The 26227-nt window shown below is 42.8% G+C and overlaps 1 protein-coding gene and 1 pseudogene across 1 annotated transcript; both read left to right on the top strand.

Moving 5' to 3' along the window:
• Window positions 1-254: 254 nt before the first annotated feature.
• Chmp4c (charged multivesicular body protein 4C) lies at window positions 255-26227 on the top strand. The gene is made up of 5 exons (XM_051158196.1): window positions 255-449; window positions 22058-22235; window positions 24183-24297; window positions 25692-25845; window positions 26024-26227. The coding sequence occupies exons 1-5, from the start codon at window positions 260-262 to the stop codon at window positions 26083-26085; spliced, it is 699 nt and encodes a 232-aa protein (XP_051014153.1). The 5' UTR covers window positions 255-259; the 3' UTR covers window positions 26086-26227.
• On the top strand, window positions 10928-11567 carry LOC127205637 (60S ribosomal protein L15-like; annotated as a pseudogene).

Below are 26227 nucleotides of genomic sequence, written 5' to 3'. Positions count from 1 at the left end.
GCGCAGATAAATCAGTCTCTCGCTTCTGGCCAACTTTTCTCGGCTCCTGGACTCCTCAGACGGCGGTGGCGCCGGCCGCCAGCCCTGCCCACTCCAGGATGGCTTTCCGAGGGCGGGGCCCAGCCTGGCCAGGAAACAAACGCCCGGGAGTGGGAGTCACCTGCCGAAACAACTTGTTGACTCTGAAGAGCACAGTAGGCTTGGTGTGTGGTTTACCTGTTCCCAGCGAACCGGGCCGCTCGCCCCCTACTGCTCAGCCATGAGCAAGTTAGGCAAGTTCTTTAAAGGGACCCGCTCCTCCCGGGCCCGCGCGGCTCCCAGCCCCCAGGAGGCCCTGGCTCGCCTCCGGGAGACCGAGGAGATGCTGGCCAAGAAGCAGGAGTACCTGGAGAACCGAATCCAGAGGGAGCTCGCCCTCGCCAAGAAGCACGGCTCCCAGAACAAGCGAGGTAAGCTGCGTCCCAGACCAAGCCGCTCTCACCCACTTCCAGATCCTGGGACAATCTCCAGCTAGGGGCCTGAGTCCCGTCCCCCCCCACCCCCAGGCCCGCTGGTTTGCCTTTCTAGGAACTGACCTGACCCCCACCCCCAGGGCCTGGTGATTGAGCTGAGCTGAGCCAGCACCTGCCAAAAATTACAGTAATCGCCCTGAGCAATATTTGTATGTAATATCTAAATGACCCTAATCAATCTCCGATGAGCCTGGAATCAAAACTTTAAAAGTCCAGATGAATATCCCTCGTCATTTTTCTCTTTATCTTGGGTTTTCATGGTTCTTCTTTGTTAAAATTCTTTTTTATGTGATATTTTGCTCATCATCAGTTTCGAGTTGTAAGAGCATTGTATTCAAAGGAAGTTTAACTTGAGAGTGCTTTCTCTGGCACCCCCTTGAGTTTCACCCTTGGCTCAGCCCCGTTGACAGTCTTACTGTACACAGCAATTTTCTCCTGTATGTTTGTGTTCAGGTCACACACGCAGCTTCTGTGTGAATAAATCTCTGGTGAATGGTGTTCCGTCGGGTCTGGTTTATCGTGTTTATCGTCTTCTATTGAAAACTTCACTTGCCTGTTGGTCGGTTGCAATCTTATAAAACAGAAGGAATTAAACATTAAGTTTCCTATCACTGGCTTTTAGTGCACACAAAGGACTTTGAGTCAGTAATGGCTGCTCGTGAGTCTGTTACACCTTGAACCAACCTTTTGCTCTTTGTCAGAGTTCATTGCTTTCTGCAGTATAGTGCTCCGGTGATGTGCCTGAAAACCCAGGGAGGAGATGAACTGGTTAGTGGTTAATCCCAGGTCAGTGAGGACCCTGCACTGGAAGGGGCAACAACTCTGCTTACTGACAAACTCTGAATATTTGTGACCCTATGTCTGGCTTCTTTCCCATATCAATGGGTTGAGGGATGGAGTAGTCCCCTCCTCATGCCCATCTTCTTTTTCCCATTCTTCTTTCTCACCTTCCATGGACTTGGGGGTACCAAGGACAGAACCCAATGCCTCATGCATGCCAGACAAGTGCTTTACCCCTGGGCCACACCCCCAGTCCAGGTTAGTCACAGTGAAGCCCTGGGAAGAATTAGCTCACCCTTATGACACTCTTTTGTGTAATGCAAAGAAGCAGTGATGCCTCAAGGAGGTGACCTTGACTCCACCTCTTCTTATAAAAGCAGGCCTGATACGCATGCTCTTGTTATCCACACAGAAAGGCCACATTTCCTTCATTCTTCTCTGCTATCGTCTGTCACCTTTGCCACAAGACAGTATGACTCTGAGTTAAGGACTCGTTTTTTTTACTTTTATTCCACGTTGAAAGCTATTTTGGGAGCTTATGCGGTGGCATTTTCTAAACAGAGGCCATGCCATTACAGCTGGCTAAAAAGTCAGTGGTCACGCTGTGACTCCACCCTTCTCTTCAGTTGTGCACTCTTAGGACTTCCAGGGGGTTTGCCAAGGCACAGGCAACTTGTCCATTGCTTGGAACTGTGTGTTCCTTTGTTTCCAGTGGTAACTCGCCTGATCGAATGAGAAGTTGAACATCGGCTTGCAGTAATTTGTAAAAATGTAGAGGTTTGCTTTCAGAGAATGAAATGTAACATAATAAAGGTTACATTGGTGTCCAGAAATGCACCCTAGGGTGTACCACAAGCTGACATGGTAAACAAGGACAAAACATTTGAGGAGAATGCTGAGTACCAGCCCAGTTTCCTTAAATCAGGGAAGTTACAGATGCACCTGTGAGCAAGCGACCAATCGGAGCAAAAATGGACTCATCGCCGTTTAGGTACATGAGTTCACTGTTGTTAGCCCAGGTCTGGGTTCCAGTGGTCTTGGGGATAAGCAGAGGCTGGCTTGCATGAGACCATCTTTAATATAAGCTACGGAATGAATTAAGTCACAGGCCTGTGCATTAGGAGCACTGTCAGTGGCATTGCATCTCCCAAGCAAACCATAGACCTCCATGAACACTTAGTGGCTCCTCCTTTCTGTTCACTGCTAAAAGTACTTTCAGACCAATAGGAAAATAAGATCTGAACTACTGAGCACTGAAAGGTCCCTGTGCTGCACAGTGACGCTGCTGTAGATTAGCTGTAATTTACACTGCAGTTGGAGCGATACAGTGTGTTTTCAGTCGAAGCTTTACTTCTATAGATGGGCCACCTAAGGTGCCAAGCATCGTAGCTGAATGGCCAGGTAGTATTATACCAGAAACTGCTAGTTCTTCAGTCCTGAATGGCTCTACAGCAATGGAAAGGAGTAACTTTAATTTATTTACTTATCTTTTTTTTTTTTTTTAAACCTGGACTTCTCTATGTGACTGTGAAGACAATAAGTCAAAGCGAGGAGGACTGCTCTGAATGCCCATCTCTGAACTACAATGCCAAATAATTTGCATCATGAGAACCATATGAACCTTCCTTAAGGAACTAATTCAGGGTACTAGAAAGGGCCCGCTAGAAGCTCCTGAGATGTTTCTTTTGGAGTAAGCAGAGGGCATGGCAAGGAGGTATTTCTCATTTATGTTTCTGGATGACACCAGAAAGAGAATAAGAAGAAAACAGCCCCTCCAATTTACCAGCTCTTTGAATACTAAATCAAATGTCCTTAAGTTGAGTGGGCATCAGTGTAGTTCAGGCTGTCGAGGCTGGCCTGGAACTCAGGGATTTGCTGCCCCTGCACTACCCGACCTGGCATTAAAGGCATGCTTCACCACTCCTGGCTTGTTCCTAAATAAGAATAAGACATGCCAAAAGATGGACCTCACTGGAGTAATTACAAATACTCTAAATGTGCAGACTGACTACAGTGTGCCCCATGTTTGAACAGGTGAAGGGACTCTTTCCGACCTGTAAGTAGATATCAGCATGGTATCTGTTGGATCTCAGATCAGGTATTCCTTCATGTCACTGATCGAACTGGATTTTGATGGAATGTTCCTCCCATTGGGCACCTTCCAGGCACTGTCATGGCCTCCCTGAGTGTTTCAAACATGGTGTACCAGAGCACCCAAAGGACAGAGTTAGAGCTGCACTGATCTCACGAATCCGATAAACAAATTGCTTTGCTGGTGCACTACTGTTGAACAACATACATGCTGATCCATTTTTCCTGAAAATTTATTGAATTATAATTAGCAGCAAGGAAATGAGAAGTAGCTAACTCTGACCTCTGACCCCACACTTCTCTAGAAGTTATCCTTGCCACATACCAGAAAGAGTAAGGATGCAACACATCCAAAAGGGCTCTGAAGCATCTCTGGTACTGCAAAAGTCAAGGACCTCATAGTCCCAAAGAGTAAACAGATGGAGCAAGATTTATAATTTAATTAAAAACTTTGGGAGGCCAGAGATGTTTAAATGAAGCTTATTCAGGTAGCTGCAACTCTTGCTTTATATCTAGCTATCTGTTTTGGGCAAAAGCATACTTATTATTATCCATCACTTAATTCTTTACCTACTTCTTTGCTGTATCACCTAGAACAGTGCATCATCCATCCTGCTTGTTTCTTGGAGTCACCTGGACACCAGGGTCCTGCCCCCAGAGATGCCGATCTAGCTGCTTGGAACTGAACTCGGGTATCAGGTTTTCAAGAAAGGGCTTCCTGTTTATTCTTCCCTTCTGCCCAGTTCTGGGTGGGAAATCTAAGTCCACTGTAATTTTCTACTCTTAATGAGGTTGAAAATCCAGGTCTCTTCCTCTTCCTGGCTTCCTGGGTCCTCTCTCCATCATAGGACCCAGGAGCGATGGATACTTGTATGCTTCCTTGAGATAGGGTAAGCAACCTAACTCCTGATGCTCCAGGCCAGTAGACTCAGAAGCTGAGGTGTCTTAGCATACTTCAAACCCATGCTGACACGTGAGTTTGGCAACCCTCCAAAGAGGTGTCTGTTCTTATTTCTTCTTGAGTTTTTTTTTTTTTGTTTGTTTTTGTTTTTTTAATAACATCTCAGAAAAATGGCTGGGGATTTTGCTAAATTTAGTTGTTGTAATCTGACCCAGAGTCCTTGGGCTGTAGTTCAGAGCCTGAGCTTTGGAGCAGTCAGCCCTGCTTTGATTTAGGGTCCTCACTGTGGCCTGGCAGCTCTGTTGTCCACAGACCAGTCAGTTGGCTTACGAGCTACCTCTCACATGACAGAGAGAACACAGACACTCAGAGCTGTGTGGATGAGCAACATCACTGTCTAAAGCATTCATAGCTCTGTAAATGTCAGCCCCTGGCCTGTAACAACTCTTTTGAAGTTGAAATTGGCTCATGTGTTGCCTTCCAGAGTCGCATTGAATGAGTCTCCATGTCTTTCATATGTTTGAGAACATCAGTCACTTCTCCAACTCCTCCTTCCCTCACCCTCCTCATTTCCCTTGCGCTGAAGACGGTTCTGGTGCTAAGGCTGGCTTGCTATGCTGGGCCTAGAGAGAGGCTGGTGAAATACATGCCCTGGGACAGGGTACTGGGACCCTCAGAGTGGGTGAGTGCTTCCCAGCTTAATGCCTTTGTGGCTTCTCCTAACTCCTCCTGGCTCTGCTGCTTATCTTGTCCAGGGCCTGAAATCACACAATTGGAGCAGGAATTTCAAGTATGTAAGGTGTGGATCCAGTCAGGGTTATCGACCTTGATAGAAAAGGGCTATAGACCTTGATAGAAAAGAAGGTAAGCTGACTTGGGCAAAATACCTCTTCAGTGGCACTATGCATGATTGCGGTTGAAATGGGCAGCTAGAGCCATCCGCTCTTTTCCTCAAAGGTCTGTTTGGGGAAATGAGTTTCCAAGGCTGAGTCCTCTATGAAAACAAGTTAATTTACTTTGGAGCCTGGGTTGTGAGTAGACAAGGTTGATTTTTGCTTTTGAGTCTGGAGGCAGCCATGCTCTACCAAGGGTGTGTGTGTGTGTGTGTGTGTGTGTGTGTGTGTGTGTGTGTGTGTGTAATGGAGCAGTGTCTAGTGCACTGGGACTGATGGAGTGGAATTGTGTTCACACCCCACACTTATCTCAGTGGGAGGAGCCCTCACTGCTGTTGATATAATTTTTCAGTATAGTTGTCTTTGACCATTTCTTCTACCTCGCACAGTGGGGACTGGGAGGACTTTTCTGTAAAAGCTGCGGAAGAGTGAGCTGGCTGAAGGCCAGTGCAGTGAGAGCAAACACACAACTCAGGGAAAGTGGGACAGCGTAAATTGCAGGACCACGGGGAAGGCATGTGGCTCTTGGACAGTGCCATTGGGCTTCTGTCTGGATGCTTAGTAAAATGCTCACTCCCAGGTGCCCCCTGGAGAGTCTAATTCAGGAGCTGCTTGGTAGATTCCACACTCTGAATTTGGAGCACACACAGTGATTCTGTCTGACACTAAGCTCAAGAACCTATGACTTGTTATTCAGTGAGCCACTAAATGTTGTCTTTCCATTGTTTCTTCTTTGGCTGTCATTCAGGGACCTGGATCAGAAATAATCGTCTTCCCATGCCCTCTGTTTACTCCAGAAGAAATGGTTCAGGAGTTTCTCACAGGACCTCATTAACACCCTGTGTTAGCCTCTTAAGGAAATTCATACTGTCCCTCTGAATTTTATTATTAATAGTAATAATGCATATTAACTACAAATTAAGGGCTGGAGAGATGGCTCAGAGGTTAAGAGCATTGCCTGCTCTTCCAAAGATGCCGAGTTCAATTCCCAGCAACCACATGATGGCTCACAACCATCTACAATGAAGTCTGGTTTCCTCTTCTGACCTGAAGGTGTTACATGCAGAACATTGTATACTGAATAAATAAATCTTAAAAAAAAAAAAACAACAAATTAATAGGTTTCACTGTGGCATTTCTGTATATACATTTATATATACATAAATCGATTTTGATAAGCCTATCCTCTTTTTCCCTAACTTCTCCCCAGTTTTTTTCCCTATCTCTAAGAGTCCCCTTTCTACACTCAACCCATTTGTTTTGTTTCTGTATATGAGTGGAAATATGGGATAATTCTTTTGGCTTAAGGTTTATTTTGCTTAACATGAAATCTTTTAGTCCAGTCCATTTGTCAGCATGCAACAAAAATTTCACTCTTCTGTATGGCAACAGTCTATGGCATATATGTCATTTATATTTAGAATATTGCCCAATTGCCACATGTTAAAGGTTTGGTCCTCATTTTAGCAATGTGTAGAAGTGGGCTTTTGGGACCCTTTTTGGTTTTTTTGTTTGTTTGCTTGTTTTTGTTTTTGGTTTTTGGTTTTTTGAGACAGGGTTTCTCTGTGTAGCCTTGGTTGTCCTGGACTTACTTTGTAGACCAGGCTGGCCTCGAACTCACAGCGATCCACCTGCCTCTGCCTCTCAGAGTGCTGGGATTAAAGGCGTGTGCCACCGTGCCCGGCGCTTTTGGGACCTTTTCTGTCTTTAGTTCTCTGACCTTCTCAGTAGACTTATGAGCTGATGGGACATAATTTGATTGGCTGTTGGAAGATAATCGTTGTCTATACTGGGATATCATTGAAGAGGCTGGATACTTGGGAGTTCTGTCTTGTCCTCTTTATCTCTCCCTTCATTCCCTGCTCACTGGTTGTCATGAAGTGATCCGACTCTTGGTCACCTGCTCCTTTGCCATAATGTTCAGCTGTGCTGCAGGCCCTAAGTAATGGACTGTGGACCAGGAACAGCATCTGAACATTCCTCCTTTAGGTTGGTTTTCCAACATCACAGTGACGGGATGCTGACAGGCCCACTGTGCGTCTTACATTTTCTCTATCTGTTGATCTGTTGGTGGGCACTTGGCTCGACTCCATGGCTTGGCTAGCATCTGGGTCTTATGGTTCCAGGATTCCATTAGACTATGGAAGATCTCAGACTTATCCCATACTCAGCAGCCATTATCAGGGTGTTTTGTTTTGTTTTTTGGCTTCCGGTTGTCAGACTCTTTTGTGCTCCTCTCAGTGAGCTAGCTCCTGGAGAACACTGGGTTGTATAACTAGAGCATTAACTAGTATCCATGCAAGGTGTTACTTCACAGTCAGCTGCCCCTGCCCCTGCCCCCGTCCCACCCCAGAAGCTCCACTTGGACACTCATTCTGCAGTGGGCTGACCTCAAGAATCCATATGAGCCCTGAGAACCATATCCACTTAAGCTGTTATTTAAAAACTTCTCACTTTCCCCTCTCTCCATGTCCCTCTAGTCCCTGACAAGGACTATAAAACTTAAACTCTTAGACACATGCTTACATACTGTGCTGCATGGATAAAAGGTTTGCGGTTTGTTTTGTTTTGTTGGGTTTTTTTTTTTTAACTTTTTAAAAAATTTTTTTGTTTGTTTGTTTGTGCCTCCCTGCCCCCGAGTAAGTAAGAGGGTTTCCCATGGATGGAAGGGAGAGAACCAACTTGGAAAAGTTGTCTGACGTCTGCATACACATCATACATAGCATGTGTGCCCCCACACTCACACGTGTGCACGCACGCACACACGCGTGCGCGCGCGCGCGCACACACACACACACATATACATGGGGGAGCAGGGAGAATACTAAATAAAAAATTTTAAATCTTGTCTTAGGGTTTCTATTGCTGTGAAGAGCACGGCAACTCTTATAAAAGAAAGCATTTAATTGGGGCTGGCTTACAGCTCAGAGTTTGCTCCATTATCATCATGACAAGAAGCATGAGGAAGCTCAGGCACACGTGGTGCTTGAGAGGGAGCCAAGAAGAGAGAGTGATGTAGGGCCTGGCTTAAGCTTCTAGAACTTCGAAGTCCACTCCCAGTGATACACTTCCTTCAACTAGGCCATGCCTACTCCAATTAGGGCACACCTCTGAGTAGTGCCATTCCCTACGAGCCTACGGGGGCCATTTTGATTGAGACCACCAGAGTTTTCACATTTATTAACATCCCCTCTTCTTGTTTTAAATCAGTATATTAGGCTTATGTTTAGCACTTCACATTCTTTTCTTATTAAATAACATCTGTAGTTGTTTTAGGATTAAAAATTTTAATTCCTCTTTTATGTGAACTATTTTATCTAGTTAAGCCAGCCGCAATCAGATGTTTTTGTTATCACATAAAACGTTTATTAAAATATCTGGTAAGACAGTTGCAAGGCCAAGGCCCTATGGCATGCTGCCCGAGACCTCATTCCAAGATGGTCATTGCAGAGTCGGAACGTGTTTCATCTAAGGCTCAGCAGAGCGTTTTGGTGGCCTTTTGACAGATCAATACTTGAGAAGATTTTTATTCATCTAGATATGAAGCAACTGACCTATAGTTTTCATTGTTATCATCTTATTTCTGTTCTTTTTTTTTTTTTTTTAAGTCATACCCAACATACTTTGTAAATTATGTTTCCAAACCTAAAATAGCACCACACAGCTGTGGTTTGCAGATGCAGGTTTATGGACTGATAATATGTTAGCATCCTCAGATCCACTGGGGAGCTTTGTACAGTGACGCCCCAGAAGATTCTGTTCTAAGTGACTGAGCATGAATGACAGAATTGAAGTGCTCAGCTGTTTCTGGATGATTCTGTGGGTTGGGTTAGAAGGCCCACGGGTGGCCTCTGGCTTTCCCCTGCACCACTAAGCCACCAAGAAAAGAAACCATGAGATTAGTTTAATCATTTTTACATTTGGAAGTCATATCGGTTTCTAACAATTGCTATGATTTTCCAAAGTCTTAGAAAATATGTGTGACATAAATTTTTATAGTTTTCTTTTATTTGATTGTTTTCATTTTATTGATTTAGCCAAGTAAGTTAGTAGAAAATGTATGACTATACCATGATGGTAAGCCATGAACACCTTTGGGAAGCTGTGACAGAGGCACTGCGAGCTATTCATGGGGATACTTAGTGTTGCTGCTGTGTTGTGGGCATTCCAAAGTATGTATACTAGACCATCTCACAACAGAGAAGAAAAGTATATTCTAATCAGTGGCCTTTAAGGCAAGGTGGCCAATGCTCAGTTCTTTTGAGTTTATGATTCTTGCTTCGTAGGTCAGTTTTGACGGGGCATACGTGATTTATTTTGTGTTTATCATAATTACTAGTCCATTGCTGTAAAGCGACACCATGAACAAGGCACTTTATAGAAGAAATCATTTAACTGGGGGCTTGCTTACAGTTTCAGAGGGTATCATGGTTAGGTGCATGGTGACAGGCAGGCACTCAGACAGGCATCCTGCTAGACCAGTAGCTGAGACCTTATATCCTCACCCACAGGCAAGACACAGAGAGGGCAAGATTGGGCCTGATGTAGGATTTTGAAATCTTAAAGTTACTCCCAGTAAGACATCTCCTTTAAAAGACCACACTTCCTAATACTTTCTGACCAGCCCCACTAACTGTGAAACCAAACACTCAAATAGGTGAGCCTATGAGGGTCATTGTTATGTAAACCGCCACAGTGTTTTTCCTTTTTTTTTTTTTTTTTTTTTTTGAATCATCTACATGTAAATCTGCTTATAAGGGATGACAATACATGGATACTTAAAATAACAGATAACATTGGGGATTTAAAAAAAAAATCATATTCCTGAGATCTTTGCCTTAGTAAAGCTCTATACATTTAGTAGAAACTATTTTGGTTTGTTTGGTTTTAGTTTCTCTTTTTCTGACTATTATTTGGTAGAAGTTCTAACAAACACACAATTGGTTTTAAAGTTTAGAAAGGAGACAAAAGGGAGGAAAGCGAGGGTAATACATAAATGAGCCATTTCCTGATTGCTTCTTTTGTTTAACTTTTGGGAACATTAGTTAGTTATTTACCTGCTGTCCCCTGATTGGCTCAGGCCTGAAGGCCTGTTCCTTAAACTTTGCCCCAGTAGCTCTAAAATCCAATTTTAATTCTTCTGGTCTCTCATTAATTACTGTTCAGGAGAGAAAACAAGCAAGCAAGAATGCAAGGACAGTGATCTTTCAAATTACAGGCAAAGAAAAGGTAGTCATTCTCTGTTCGAATTGAAAATCTTACATTAGAAGTTAAATTCTTGGGGCTGGAGAGATGGCTCAGCAGTTAAGAGCACCGACTGCTCTTCTGGAGGTCCCGAGTTCAATTCCCAGCAACCATATGGTGGCTCACAACCATCTATAATGTGATATAAGGCCCTCTCCTGGCCTGCAGGTGTACACGCAGAGTGCTGTATACATAATAATAAGTAAATAAAAAAAATTAAAAAAAAAGAAGTTAAATTCTTGGACATGTGGGAGGGGCCATAAAAGAGACTGTGAGAGAAAGGCTTCTTTCTACCTTTCCTATGGCTGCAGTCATCTGGTGCCAAGATCGAGGGTGGGGGGTGGGGGGAAATGTGCAGTGTGCCTTTAATCCCAGCAGTCAGAGGCTGAGGCAGAGGCAGGTGGATCCCTGTGAGTTCGAGGCCATCCTGGTCTACAAAGTGAGCCTAGGGCAGCCAAGGCTGCACAAAGAAACCCTGTCTCCAACCACCTCTCCCACCCCCACCCCCCAAATACGTCCAGGATATTTAGAGGAAGTAGCAGTCTGATGAGATGAGATGCCCTTTCTTCTGCGGGTCCGCTGCTGCCAATAGCGCTAGCTCTCTGCTCTGCACAGGGCTCCCCAACACTAAGCCTTGTATGTAAGGCACAAGGTTATACCATTTATAGGATTTACAGGATTCGTGTCCACTGTGGTGGCTGCACACGCCCAGTTCCTAAGGGTGCAACTTACGGCAAGCCTCTCCATCATGGTGCTAACCAGCTATAATTTGTGCTAAGCCTTCAGTATGCTGCTGAGGAGAGATCTGGATGCCATTGTGGGGCTTTGAGAGTCAGGGATTCTTACTGGGTTGGTGAATATTCCACATATAAATTTTTTGAGGTTATCCTCATTGATCCATCTCATAAGGTTATCAGAAGAAATCCTGACACTCCGTGGATCACCAAGCCAGTCCACAAACACAGAGAGATGCGAGGGCTGACATCTGTTGGCCACAGGAGCCGTGGTCTTGGAAAGGGTCACAAGTTCCATCACACTATTGGTGTCTCACGCCGTTCATCCTGGAGAAAGCGCAATACCCTCCAGCTCCACCCTTACTGCTAATACACGTAATGATTGTGAAACTCATACCCGATAAACAATTTAGGACATTTGCAAAAAAAAAAAAAAAAAAAAAGAAGCTAAATTCTTGGTATAGACAATTAAAATTTAATATCTGACATAAATAAAATAGAGTTTATATATTTATACGAGGCTTGAATAAAAATTTAGTAGCATAAATTTATTATTATAATTATTATAACTTATTTTTATTTTATATGCACAGTTATTTTTGCCTGTGCACCACATGACCTGTGTTTTCAGAGGCCAGAAGGTGGCATTGGAGCATCTGTATCTGGAGTTACAGACAGTCGTGAGTTGACATGTAGGTGCTGGGAACTGAACCCTGGCCTTCTTGAAGAACAGGCAGGGCCCTTAACCACTGAGCCATCTCTCCAGACCCTGCTGGAAAAAAATTTTAATCAAGTACTCGATAAACATTTTGGGTTTTTAAAACTCTTAATTCCTCATGATACATTTTGAAATTACAGTAGGGGACCATATTAAATAATTACATAAAACATGTTATATGTGCCAAATAAATTACATCTGTGAGAATGTCTCCCCTGGAAAGGTAAGCACGGTTGCTGTTCCTGAGACTTCCTGTTAATATCCTCTCCTTTCATACCCACACATTTCCCCTACATTTTAAATCACAACTGATTCATAAAGTTTGCTAATTTGTGAGGTTATAAATAACACCAGTAACAAATAAAAATAAACACTTCCAGTTAGTTATGTACTCTGCCCAGAGTCAAACAATTAATTGGCTTTTTACAAAGAATATCAAGTACATTTTAATGAGTATTGTTTGTATGTCGCTCTAATAACTGAGTACTTCATCTGCTTGGTAATTGACCTTTGAAGAAATTACTTGTAAGCACTGAGAATTTTACTGAGCATTTGGAATTTATCTTCTGTGCTTACGTCATAATGTAAGCTTTTGAATCATGATATTTCCCCCTCATAGATTTACCTTCTCTAATATTCTCTTCCATGGTACTTTGGTGCAAAAACGGTCTCATCTTTAGAATGAGGACAGAAGCTACATTTTTATCAGAAGATAATTTCCAGTTTCTTGGTCCATTAGTGCTCTCTCCCCCAGCCCTCCGGAAGAAGGAAGGAAATACTGATCAGCCTGGCTTTTTAATTGTTTATACTGCGTGATATTAGTCAATCGCCTATATTTTGAAACGCAAAACGTGGCTCAGTTAGTTAGTGACTTGCTTACAGACCAGACCAGTTCCCAGTGCTCCTTCCTCAGAATACTGCTCTTCATTTAGCTTTCCAGTTTCATTCTTTTTTTTTTGTCTGCCCTCCCGTTACACAATCCCACACATCACTGTTTACCCTCTTTATGACATTTACTACTGGGGAGACCTTTGAGAACATGGAGGTTGTACACAGGAAGCCGCTGGTGTGATTTGCTGTTAGCTTTAAGATATATCCAAGCCAGAAAGTTCACCTCGGTCTGTAGCTTGCACCGGCCAGAAGTCACGCGTTTTATCGATCAGCATGTTGAGTACGTGCGCATAGGGCTTTGATGTATTTTATTGATCTCGTGTTAAGTATATGTGTCCAGGGCTTTGAAATATCCATGTGCCCACTATACCCTGTAAATCTCTCTTATTTTTTTCCTTTATATCTTCTCTACCACCAGAGTCCAATTGTAGATTATGCACGTTAGTACTCACGGGCACAGTGTACATTACGTAATAGTAACAAATGCCACTTCCTTGGTTTTCCACAGGGCCTCCAGAGGACTTCACAATCCTCTCATTGAGCCCCACCCAACCATGATAAATACGTATGGCTTATGGAATGAGGAATATGTGTTTAAGTGCCCATTTCATGTCTTACCTTCCAGAAATTGTCACCTTATTTCTTTGTCCTTCAGAGCCTAGCATGTGGTGTATACTCAGTATGTAGTTAGGAGACTGACATAAATGAAAAAAAGAACGTTGTTTTGAACATGTAAAAGTCCAGGGGAATTCACAATGTGAGATGATCCTGGGGAAAAGTCTTAAAATGCATACTGTTTCCTTTGCTGCTTTGATTATAACCTATGAGTTTGAACAGAACTGTTTAAACTGTATTGTGGGAACTAAAGCATGTACCACTCAAGGAGGCATTTCCTAATGGATAATTTGCGTTTGTGTAAGAACAGGGCTTATACTAAGATTCCCTAATAAAGCACGGTCACAAGACTTTCCAGTAAGAAACGAAGATGACTTAGCCAGTTGTGTATGATGCCTGTCTCTTAAGCACACTCATAACTTAGCTGAGACTTTGGAGCCTCATTGTTCATTTCTTCTTTCAAATCCATCACCTACTACTGGGCAAGAGAAAGGCTCTCACATTCTTGTGTATACTTTAGAAACAGACAAAAACTCCTTTCTTTGTAGGTAGGCAGTGTCTGTGTTTGCTGATTTTGTCAGCCTCTCCAAGGTTCTTATGGTTTAACAATGGCCTCATTTATACACCTTGGTCCAAGGGGAATAGACTACCCTTTAAAGTGCAGATATATTACTTATAATATAGACAATTCTGTCTGCTATCTTGAATTATGTGACATTGATTGTGGAAAACCTTCCTCCTTTGGTGACATGGTAGACTGGTATCTTACAGGTCTGGTTGAATTTTGGATTGTGTGGATAATTCTTCCCTTTTGGCTTAGTGAATGGTTGAAATGTTCCAGCAGGCATCCTGTTAGCAGTGTACTTACTTACAGGGCACACTGTTCCACAGCTCCTGAGCTGAGAGTACATCACTGTTAAGGAAGGAGACAAACCTTGGCTGTTTCTCACCCGGAAGAGACTACAATAGATGCCTTTGTTGTAGAAAGAATGTTGTCCAGGTCTCCCCAGCTGTTCCCCAGCACATGCAGGGCATTGGAAGATTGGAAAGCATTGAATTATGCTTTCAAAGTGAGTTAAATTACAAGGTTCTGAAAGTGTCCTTTGCTGAATCAGAGTAATGCTGGATTTGTAGCACTTGTTTGCCTCTGAGAAAAAGCAGCTGTTTCTCTCTCAGATTGCTCACTGGGAACCAAAGTTAAGGTCACTCAGGTGTATCAGTGGCCTTGCCACTTCATGGAGAGACTTGTACTTCTTGGCTTTTAGGAACTGACAGCTCTTTTCTTAACAACTGTGAGAAGTGTTAAAGTGGGAGGAAAAAGCGACAGTGGTTTTCAAGTGTCTTGGGATCAGATTCAACCATGCAGAAGTTTTTGGGTTTATTTACGCAGGCTTAAGAAAAACAATTCAAATTTCAATTTTGAATGTACATTTAGATGCCTTGCGTCTTTGGAACACACGGCTGCATGGCCTCAGTGGGTGGAGCCAGCTGTGCTACGCTTGCTAAGACATGGCTGTCCTCCCACGTCATTGTGCCCCACCTCTTCCTCTTGGTGTTCTGAGCTGGAGGCTCATGTCCAGTGACATGTCTCGCCATCCTGGCCCTATAATTATTAGTATTATTATCATCATACAGAATATTTTTATCCTCTCATAGGAGCAAAACCAAAGCTGCCCTTTTAAATAGCTTTCTCTCTGCTTCACCTATTTTCACTCCTTGTTGACTTCTAAGTTTGAGATTCTGGTTTAGGCCAACCTGTAGATTTCAGAATCGGGAATTAGAGTGTGGAGTTGAGATGAGTTTTTCCACATTTCTCCCAAATGTTTTTGAAAACAAGAAAACGTATGTTGGCTTAAGCATTTACCATGCAGCTGCCTCTGTGTTAGAGCGTGAAGCAGGGGCAGGGAAGTCAGGTGAGCCAGCTATCCTGCCTGACTCTGCTGCGCACTATCAGAGGGAGAGAGAGAGAGAGAGAGAGAGAGAGAGAGAGAGAGAGAGAGAGAGATCTTGCCTCAACAAGCTAGAAGATGAGAGCTGACTGTTGGAAGCTGTCCTCTGACCTCCACGTCCGTGAAGCGGCACATGAACACAGGCACAGATAAAATAATGTCTGATGAATAACATGTGCGAAGCTGGGTGCTGTGTCGTGCGTCTGTGAGATTCTGATGACTTGTGAAGCAAATGAGCACAGCTATCTACATCTCAATATTTAGACACCACAGTGGACATTCCCCGTATTTATTTAGTCTAATGCCTAATAGCCAGATGTCTTTTTCTGTGAAAATCCTATTCAATTTATATAAAGCCAGAGACTTGAAAGCACAGGCTGCAGGGCACACGGTTCTGCTGTCCTCTGGGTGTGGTGCTTGTTATCTGGGAGAGGAGCATTAGCAAGGACAGAGATGGTTACACTGCATCTAGGTTAATATACACCCAGGCTAGTACGCGGTGAGGTAGGACTAAATCATCGGCACTGATCACAAAGCTTCTCCTGTACCGATGGTGTTGGTTGACTTTCAAGAGTAATATGCTGATTTTTATTAAATAGTAAACATGTCCTATTTCTTAGTGGAGAACTTAAGTATTTCTTTAGAGAATGAAGACCACCTTTGGGACTGTACATGTTCCTGAATTTTCAATAGGCATCGATCTATGCTGATAAGACCGCATGTGTAGAGGTGTACACTTGGAGTTTGGCTTCTCAGGGTACTCTGCTGAGCAGCACTGCTTGTTGTGCCCATGGAGAGATGGAAATGTTTGGTCATGTTGTGCTCATGTCAGAAGGCAGCCTACAGGCAATGGACAGTTTGTCCATGTGATTACAAATAATGTGCACAAACTCACTAATTGGGGCTGTTATGTAGGTAACTATTAATTTAGTTACGACATAAAACACAAGCAGTATATAAGGTTGGGCGATATATTTTCCATGGTGTTGCGCTGTAATACAGCTCCAGCAAGTTGTAGTGTTGTTCAGCTAGTACTTGCTCATCGCACCTCCTGTAAAGCTAGCAATATTGCTTTCTCTTGGTATTCTGTAAGGATTAAATGCCACACGTCTCGTAATTCACTTAACCTCAGTCTGGCTGTTGTAGTCACTATTCTACTGCTGTGATGAGGTACCGTGACTAAGGCAATTCTTATAAAATAAAGCATTTAATTGGGGGCTTGCTTAAACTTTCAGAGGTTCAGTCCATTGTTAGCATGATGGGGAGCCTGGGAGCATGCATGCAGACACGGAGCTGGAGAAGTAGGTGAGTGTTCAATATGTCACGAGAGAGAGAGAAGAGAGAGAGAGAGAGACAGAGACAGACAGAGAGAGAGACAGACAGACAGACAGAGAAAAGAAACTGGGCCTGTTGTGGGCTTTCGCAACCTCAGAGCCAGCCCCCAATGACACACTTTCTCCAACAAAGCCATACTTCCTAATCCTTCTAATCCTTTTAAACAGTTCCCTTCTGTGGTGACTAAGTATCCAAATATATGCACTCATGGGCCATTCTTATTCAAACCACCGCACTGGAATATAGAGAAATGCTTAGTTTTTGCTGTGTATTTTGTTGACTATATATCAGCAACTGGAGCAGGTCCTGAGGAAATAGGGTCATAAGGAGCTCTATCGTTTTGCAAAGGGCTTATAATTAGGCATAGGTTAGGCGGGGTGGGACAGACTTTGCCAACGACCACAGGCCAGTGTCATAGGTCAACAGTGGTGCAGAGTCCATGGGCAGAGTGACAAAAAGGGTCATCTGACCATTCTCCTTGTGCACAGAGAGACCCTTATCCAGTCGGGTCATTATGTGCTTAGTCTTACTTATAATAAGGACTTTAGACCAATTAACTTAAAAAGTAGTTTTAGATATTCCCTAAAGAAGAGGTTATATAAATAAGACCTGTTCTGTAATTAAAATGTAGATGCTCTTCATCAAGGGCTCCAAATGTGAACGTTGCACCAAAAAAGGAACAAGACAGCAGATCCTAAGGAGATCTCAGCCTCTAGTTGGGCAGACAGGCAGGGAGCAGGGAGGGCAGGGAAGAACATTAGCATTTGCAAGGAAATTGAAAACATCACAAACCCAGAGAAAAGCCTTTAATACAATGGCAGGAATCTCTAGCCCTTGGAAGGAAAGCAAGGCCCTTCCTCCCGCGCATGCGTGGGACTATGGCCTTCTCAGGGAGCTATTTTTTTCATAACAACACACACAGTATACTGTTCTCTAATCTTTAAATATACAAATACGAACTCAACTTGTAGAAGATAAGAATTCTGAGGGAAGGCAAATAAACAAAGCAAACAATGCTGCTCCCAGTAGAGAGAGAGAACTCAAGGAATAAAAGGTTGTAAAAAATCAAACTTGTGTTTGCATGCCGGAGGATTGAAGAGGCTATTGCATCATTCTGGCAAGAATAATCTGCCATCCTAGTCAGCAACTAGAAAACTAGAACATGTTCTTAGGAGGTAAAGACACCATTGATGTGACGGTATGTACTAATGTCACCACAGATGGCAGCATCATGGGCATCAGGAGTTGAGGGCCAGCCTGGACCACAGGAGACTCTATCTCTAAAAGCTCAGAAAGTCTCCTGCAAAGAAGCATGTTGAGGAAAAGGAGAGGTGTTCTGTTACCAAGGAGATAGTGATGCCAGAATACACTGTGACTATTCTTAAGCAACTTTGACACAAGGGAGAGTAGGCCTTAGAAGTGCACATTGATACCAGGCTCAATAGAGCTGTCAAGGTTAGAGGAATACGGAATGTTCCATATCCACTCTCTATATTTTTGTTCAGATAATTTAATGAAGATGAGAGGTCAACAAGCAAGCTATATACTTTGGTAACTTATGTCCCTTTAATCATGTTCAAAAATCTACAGAGATTCATTTTCTATAGAACTGACTGCCAAGTATGGGCTATAAAACTGAAAAGCAAACTAACCCATCCCACAACAAATAAAATATTAAAAAAAAATCAGCAGAAATGAATAGACCTGAAGATAAGCTAGGGATCTAGAAAACAAAGTCAGGAGGGCATCCTGGAACTAACAAAAATACAGAGATGTTAATTAGTGGACTCAAGGACAGAGCCAACGAGTCAGTACTGAGACTTACAGGGATTTCAAAAGAGAGAAACACAGAAAGAGAATGTTCACTAAGTGGGCAAAGTGTAGCTAATTAAATAACAACAAATACTGGTTTCAGAAGAAAGCACATAGAAATAACAGAAGGGACAAAGGATATAATAGGGAACGTTGTTTTCAAGCTGAAAGAAGACCTGGGTCTACAATATAAAAGTACCCAGCCACCATAGCGGGAAGAGCTGCTGCCATGCCCGCTCATCAGCAATGGATGGTCTTATGGAACTTCCTGCTCAAGAGAAGAAGACGATGGCGCAGTACTGGCACCAGTAATATGAAGGCCTGCAACTTCATGTGCTACAATGGATTCACTGCAAGACTGTGAGAGTGGAGCCCACAGCCAGCCTCAAAGGAGTGTAGTGGCCATGAGATGGAGATCAGGCTGCTGGCAGCCAGACACTTCCCACCTGAGGATCTCCATCAGCTAGAATGCCTGTGCCACCCTCAGCAGCACCAGGCATGTGGACTGCAAGAAACAGTGCCACTCCAGTCTGTGGGTGGCCCTCTGCAGAGTCAGGGCCATCCCTGTACTCTGTGGTTATGAAAAGAATGTGGACCTGTGCCCACAAGCTTGCCTGAACCCCACGCACCAGAAATAAAAAAGACTTCACTGACTTTCTTTTGAAATGATTATTAATATTTGATATTGATTTATTCTTTTAAGAAAATCCAAAGGAAAGAAAGGAAGGAAGGAAGGAAAGAAGGAAGGAAGAAAGAAAGAAAGAAAGAAAGAAAGAAAGAAAGAAAGAAAGAAAATCAGTGGTTCCTCCTTAACCAGGTATATACATGTACACAAATAACCACACACAGAGACTAGGATATATTTAATTAGCCTAGACACAATACTGACCAATATTTACTCCATCTAGATTTCCCACATTATACTTGCTTTCTACTCATATCCTAGGTCTGGCTCATTTCTCCTGGCGTTTCCCAGTCCTCTCCATGTGTACCCTTCCTGTCCTTTCTGCTTTTTTCCTCCCCCTTCACTGAACCAGGATGTCCCACCCTATTATCTGTTGTTGCTCAGCATTGGCTAGTTGGTTTTTATTGGTAATACAGAGGACAAATAGTGTGTAAACTATCTTAAGTTTACACAAACTTAAGACAGAAGACATTTAGAGTAAGTATCACAATGCAAGCAATGTCTGGATTGAAACCAGAGAGTGGGGTTGAGAAATCAACATTTGAATGAACAAGGGTAAACTGTACACAGTCCACAGGAACATTATGCCAATATGTCCCCTTTTAAGTCTAATAAAAGGCTCATTTTCTTTCAATAATAAACAAATATATAATAATAATAATTATGGAATGGTTATGAAAACTATTAGGTAATATTTGCAATTGCAATGTCCAGTCCAACTTAGGGGAAAATATTATTTTTTCTATCTATGGCAGTTTAACATTTTGTACCTAAGTTATTTTCTATCAACTTATTAGCCTAAAACATCTATCTAGACTTTAAAACATTTTTAAAATTCCCAAACAACTAGAATTAACTGTAAAACTATAATAATCTAGTCTTCAACCCCATCAGAGACTTGAGAAGGAATAAAATTAATTGCCTGAGTAAACAGGAAGTGCAGGTTAGCAGCTTCCAAAATGAAAAAAATGACAAGAGACGGTTGTTAACTTTCTATTACACTGGAGCATTATCTTCAGCCTTTTGGCCCAGTATGTCTGACAAACATATTTTTGAAGCAGGAATTATTAAAGACTTGCTTACCCTGTCTTGGCAGAGTTTGGCAGTCGACTCAGCCTGCATCCATGCTTGCCCATTTTAGGCAGAATTCTGTCTGTGGTAGAAATGAGAGCATTTCTTGGCTCAGGTGGCTTGCTTGCCACATTTGAGGCCATCTCCAAAAGGAGGTTATTTGATGCTCAACAGCTTCGTTTAGGTAGGTTGGGTGCTATATGGAGTTGATCTGTCATCAAAGAATCCTTAAAGTAATAAGAAACATTTTAAAATGCCACATTCTGTTGGTCTCTGAGGTTGTTGAAGACCTTATCTATTTATTTTTATATAATTTATCTATAGAATCATATCTATCTATTAAACCTAGAATGTATATTCCTGTACTAAATTAGATTAGTATTTGACATGATCATGAATTTGATTAACCATCCACTAATCAGTATATAATGTGTGTAAAAGATAACCTTAAATTTGAATTTTAAAAGTTAAACTTATTTTTGCTTCAATATACAAATTTTCATACCAATGAATTAGAACTAACCTATTTGAGAGTAGCAATTAAAGCCTTAAATTGAGGAGTAGATTAAATAATTTACTTTTTGTCCTATCATCTGTATATATTTTTTATATTTCCCTTTCTTTTTTCTTTTTGTTGTTGTTTGTTTGTTTTGTTTTTCAAGACAGGGTTTCTCTGTGTAGCCTTGGCTGTCCTGGACTTGATTTGTAGACCAGGCTGGCCTTGAGCTCACAGCAGTCCACCTGCCTCTGCCTCCTGAGTGCTGGGATTAAAGGCATGCGCCACCATGCCCAGCTGTCCTTTTCTCTTTTCAACCCCCATCTCTGTACCTAAGAAAGAGGAGAGAGAGAGAGAGAGAGAGAGAGAGAGAGAGAGAGAGAGAGAGAGAGAAATCCCTGAGTCTAACTTTGTTTTTTCTCTGAATAAGACTATTAATAATTTATAACCAGTTTCCAATGACAGTAAATATCCATAGCCCAAGAAAACAGCCAAAAACCTATCCACCCCCCTTAAGGGAAATGGGGCATTGTTCTTCTTGTGGTTGCTTCTCGCTGATTTGGGGGCAAAGAATGTCTTTATGAGGGCCCAAATAAAATTGGGAGAAATGGTTTAGTAAGCTAGCAATAACATTTGTGGTTCAGTCTCTAAATGTTGAGAAATTCTAGGCTTAAATAGAGGTCCTGTTTGGGACAGTCTGAAATGCTGGACCAATTGAGATCAGCAGCTTTCTTCAAAGCTCCCCTGGGAGCAGGCTTTGATGAGCAGCAGTGAGGTTTGAACACACTGGATACATGTCCCAGCATCCTGGAGGATGAATCCTGTCATGTCTGATCCAGTGCCACCAGTGTCCAGTTCTTTTGTTCTGAAAATATATATTATTTTTCATAAGAATTAAACAGTCCTAAACTTATAAAGGGATAAGATGTACAGGATGCACAGATCAGTTAAGAATGTTTTCTGGTCTTTGTATGAGCAGAAGAAAGAACATTTGTATTTAGGTCTGTTTTATTTTGACCCTTCTCAAAGAGGATGTATAGTATTACTATTACCAAAGAACATGTAATCATTACCTTATGAAATCATTAGCACCAATGTTTCTGTGGCTTACTTAGTGAATAGGAAAGTTGACTTCCTAACCTCTTACATTTACCAGGTGTTTGGAAGGTGTTTGAGAGAGAGGGGCTGGTGGCGATGGAGTGACATGCACCCTCCGAATTGTCTAATATGCTCTCTGTCTTCAGATGTCAACTATTCTGAGTCCATGCATCATGCATGGTCTGAGGCTGTTTTTTCTCCTGATACAACCCTTGATTTCTTCCTGATGTAGCTGCTTTGCAGGCCCTGAAGAGGAAGAAGAGGTTTGAGAAGCAGCTTACTCAGATTGACGGCACCCTTTCCACCATCGAGTTCCAGCGAGAGGCGCTAGAGAACTCGCACACCAACACCGAGGTCTTACGGAACATGGGCTTTGCAGCCAAGGCCATGAAAGCAGTTCATGAAAGCATGTGAGTGACTCGGCCTCCTCATAGTCAACGTTGGGGAAAGCCTTTGAGGTTGTATGATGACCTTGATAGGGCTGGGTCACTCTTCAGCGTGTTGAGTTGATTGCTCTCTCAGAGGTAGTTTCAAACTTACAGTGACAGAATTCTTTTAAAAATTGGAGGGAAAAACGTGATAGAAATTTTCCTTTTAATATTTCTCGGTTCCTTTATGAAGTCCCACCTGTGAAGACCATTAACAATGCCAACGTCATGAGGTTGTGAGAACTGTAGGATGGTGATTGCCAAACTTTGGTGAGCATCATAGTCATCTAGCTAGAAGCTACTCAAGAGCTTGCAGAAACCCAGCATCCCTCAACCAAGACAGAGATTAGACCTTTGTTTTTAACCGAGTTCCCCTGGCCAGGATCAGGGTTTATAGTTTTGTTTTTGCTTTTGTTTTGTTTTGGCTGTAATCCCACTTTCACAGTTGCCACATACCCTGGCAAATGACTTTCTCCCAACTCAGTGTCCTCACCTGTAAGTTCTTACTTAATGTCCTAGCACGGTTCCTGACACACAGTGGGCACTCAGTCAGTGGAGAATGCAGAACTGATTAGGGACGGTTCTGTCCAAAAGAGTGTAAGAGGAACACACACTGTTCCAGAGAATGGGACGAGGCAACAGTAACGGCCAGGGTTGTGAAATTTCCTTAAGAACATCTTCTTGCCTTGGTAATTCATCAAGCAGCTGCCGTTCTGGCACCTCAGAGATCGGTTTGTGCATGGCTGGACTCCCGGTCCCCAACAGTTGTGGTAAGCTGAGTGCTGACTGGAGTGGAGTGCAACGTCAGCTTTGTCTCCGGCTCCCTTACTAGCATCAGACGATAATGCTCTTCTGGACAGATGTTCAGTCATAGTCCCAAACTTCGGTCATACATGTCTTGAACTCCCTTTAATAAATACATTTACTGCAACCCTAATAAGGATTGAGCATAGAGGGTGGGAGGGAAATGACAAAAGAATTCTTTTTGATTACATATGAGAGTATGTGGAAGTTCTCAGTTTTGGTATGGTAAAGTCTGAGAAACTGGGCTCAAACTTTCCAAGCTGAGGTTACTTAATACTGGAGGACACTGTTGCTTCTCTTCTACTTAATCGACTTGGCCTAGTTTCTGAGTTGGAGGAATGATTCAGAAACACTGTTACAAAAACAAGATCGAGCCGGACCTGTCCACCTGGAAGATTAACTTTGAAGCAGCTGTCCTGAGCCTGGACTTGCCTGGCTTCTTTTGCGGAGGTTGTGAGCTCAGTTGAGGGCATTCTGGCTCAAGTCCTGCTGTCTTTAGTTCCCTGCCACGCATTGCCTACACAGAAAGACCTTCAAGGAGTCAGCATTCCAGAACTACTGTGCTACAGAAAGTGATTCTCTTAGCATAATGATGGTGGTGAGGGGAAATGCATGTGACCAAGAGGTTAACTTAACAGTGTTCAAGCTTTCTCCATTACCTGGACCTCCTGGAAATCTTTCCCCTCATAACACCCCAATAAATTTTAATATACACTAAAAGAAAAGAAAAGAAAAGAAAGTGATTCTCCCGTTTAAAGTGAGAGCTGCCTTGCATCTCCGTCGGGTGGCACCTCATGTGCTCTCTCTGCCGCGTGCACTTCCCGAACTGATCTACAAACAATATTAATCACACAATTACCTTATTTCAAGTGATTCTTGAAGGTAGAAGGTAATATTGAAACTACATGTGATTGTATAGTATTACCAATTTTTTTTGACATGTAAGTTAGTTGTTTGTTTGTTTGTTTGTTTGTTTACACTGATGAACGATGGACCAGGAATTTTTGTTATGTTGCTGAAATACCTAATGAGTATATCTGAAATTAACTGGTTTTCATATGGAGTTAAGGCAAGATTCGTTAAGTGTCGGGTGAAATTCTAAAACCCTATCAAAATGTTTCCCAGGGATCTAAACAAGATCGATGACTTGATGCAGGATATAACAGAGCAGCAGGACATTGCCCAGGAAATCTCCGAGGCATTTTCTCAAAGGGTTCAGTTTGCCGACGGCTTTGATGAGGTGGGTGCAACACTACAGAGTGTGGTCCTGTGGCTGCCATGCAGGGCAGCAACTTCCTATCACGTGATGCAGACAATTTGTTCACTGATTAGCAGATAAATGATATATATAGGAAGTGAGTTTTCCAGGCAGGAAATGGGGTGTTAGTAGCTGATTTCTAGGGAAAGATGACTCGTTTGGGAAACAGCTTCTTAATTAGGTTTTCAGCTATTAAGGAAGAAGAGAGAACAGCACGTGATTATGTAAAGTTATTGACTTGTAATGGGTGGAGAATAAATAGTCTCAATGTGAGGGATTGTGAGCTCTCATGTCGGGCCAAATGCAGCAGACGGTGTCACTCTCCAGGCAGCAGATGGATTGTGCTCTGTGGCTGTACTCAGCCTATAAAACAAGGAAGTGTGTAATCGTGGAGTGGCGTCATTTACACTCCCATCCATTCACACTATTCAGTCCCACAGCCCAGGAAGACTGTAGTTACATTGGTGGTGCCCACAGTGAGACTGTCAGTGGTTCCAGCCAAGCCACACATGTCCAGGATGAGTATGGCGTTAGCCACATTCCACGGAGACAGAAGAGCACAGCTTCCTGTTTCTATGTCATGTGATGGAGGATGAGTCTAACAAGTGAAGATGTGTCCCACGAGTCTCAGGAAATAGTGTTAGAAAATGGTAGCAATCTGGGGCTTAAGAGATGGGCCAGAGAGAGGTTCAGAGCACTTGTTGCATTTGCAGAGAAGCTTGGTTCTATTCTTAGCATTCAGAGTGGATCAAAATCATCCATACTGCCAGTTCTGAGGGATCTGATATCCTCTCCTGATCTCTGTGGCCATCAGTATACATATGGTACACTCATACACGTGCAGGCAAAATACTCATGTACATAAGGGATTGGCAAAATATGGCCTGAGGTACCAGCCAAGGACAATACGTGCAGTAAACTTCGAACCCCTACCCAGATCTAACCAATGGACAGGACAGTCTCCACAGTTGAGTGGAGGGTGGAGAGTAGGGACTGACTTTCATACAAACTTGGGTGCACCATATTTGACCACGTCCCCTGGATGGGGAGACCTGGTGGCACTCAGAGGAAGGATTACAGGCTATAAAGAAGAGACTTGATACCTTATGAGCATATACAGGGGGAGGAAGTCCCCCTCAGTCACAATCCTAGGGGAGGGGGGGAGGGGGAAATGGGAGGGAGGGAGGAATGGGAGGATACAAGGGATGGGATAACAATTGAGATGTAATATGAATAAATTAATTTTAAGAAGATATTAAAAAAATACGGCCTGAAGGTCAAATTGACCATGGCTCTTTTTGTGTAGCCTTCAAGGCGAGGATGCTTTCCTGACTCTTGAACTATAGGAAATAATTCTTTCTTTCTCCGGTGTTCAGGATGAGCTGCTGGCAGAGCTGGAGGAATTGGAACAGGAGGAACTAAATAAGAAGATGACAAACATGGAGCTCCCACATGTGCCTTCTTCTTCCCTCCCAGCACAGCCCAGTAGGAAGGCAAGCATGCCGTCCTCTGTGCACCGATCTCGAGCAGGTCTGTTACCCTCCTGTGACCTGAATTCACACAGGTCCCCAAAACGCTTGCCGGGCTTGCTGCTTTCAGTGCTTACTTCTACTTGATTTGTGTACATCAACACATTTTACATTCAGTTCCTACCTGGTTTCTATGTAAATGACACCGATGACTGATTTTCCTCACTTTTACGTTCCAGCATCTTCCAGGAGGGCAGAGGAAGATGATGACTTCAAGCAACTGGCAGCTTGGGCTACTTAAACTAAAATGAAAAATCTTGACACCTAAATTATTGAACTGCACATAAGAAACAAATGCTTTTGCAAAGCTTAGAAGCTAGCAGAGACATGTTTTTATATAAGTAATTGTCTTTTAAGTAACAGTTAAGTCATTTTTAGACATA

Source organism: Acomys russatus, chromosome 2 (genome assembly GCF_903995435.1).
Source record: "Acomys russatus chromosome 2, mAcoRus1.1, whole genome shotgun sequence".
Classification (NCBI taxonomy): Eukaryota; Metazoa; Chordata; class Mammalia; order Rodentia; family Muridae; genus Acomys; species Acomys russatus.
Note: the sequence above shows the minus strand (reverse complement) of the source record. Positions and strands in the feature narration are given on the sequence as shown.

Bases quoted from the DNA above. Each gene is read 5' to 3' on its own strand.
- Chmp4c (XM_051158196.1), top strand. From the start codon at position 260: ATGAGCAAGTTAGGCAAGTTCTTTAAAGGGACCCGCTCCTCCCGGGCC. The intron at 450-22,057 runs GTAAGCTGCGTC...TTCCTGATGTAG, and splicing joins CGGCTCCCAGAACAAGCGAG to CTGCTTTGCAGGCCCTGAAG. The intron at 25,846-26,023 runs GTCTGTTACCCT...TTTACGTTCCAG, and splicing joins TGTGCACCGATCTCGAGCAG to CATCTTCCAGGAGGGCAGAG.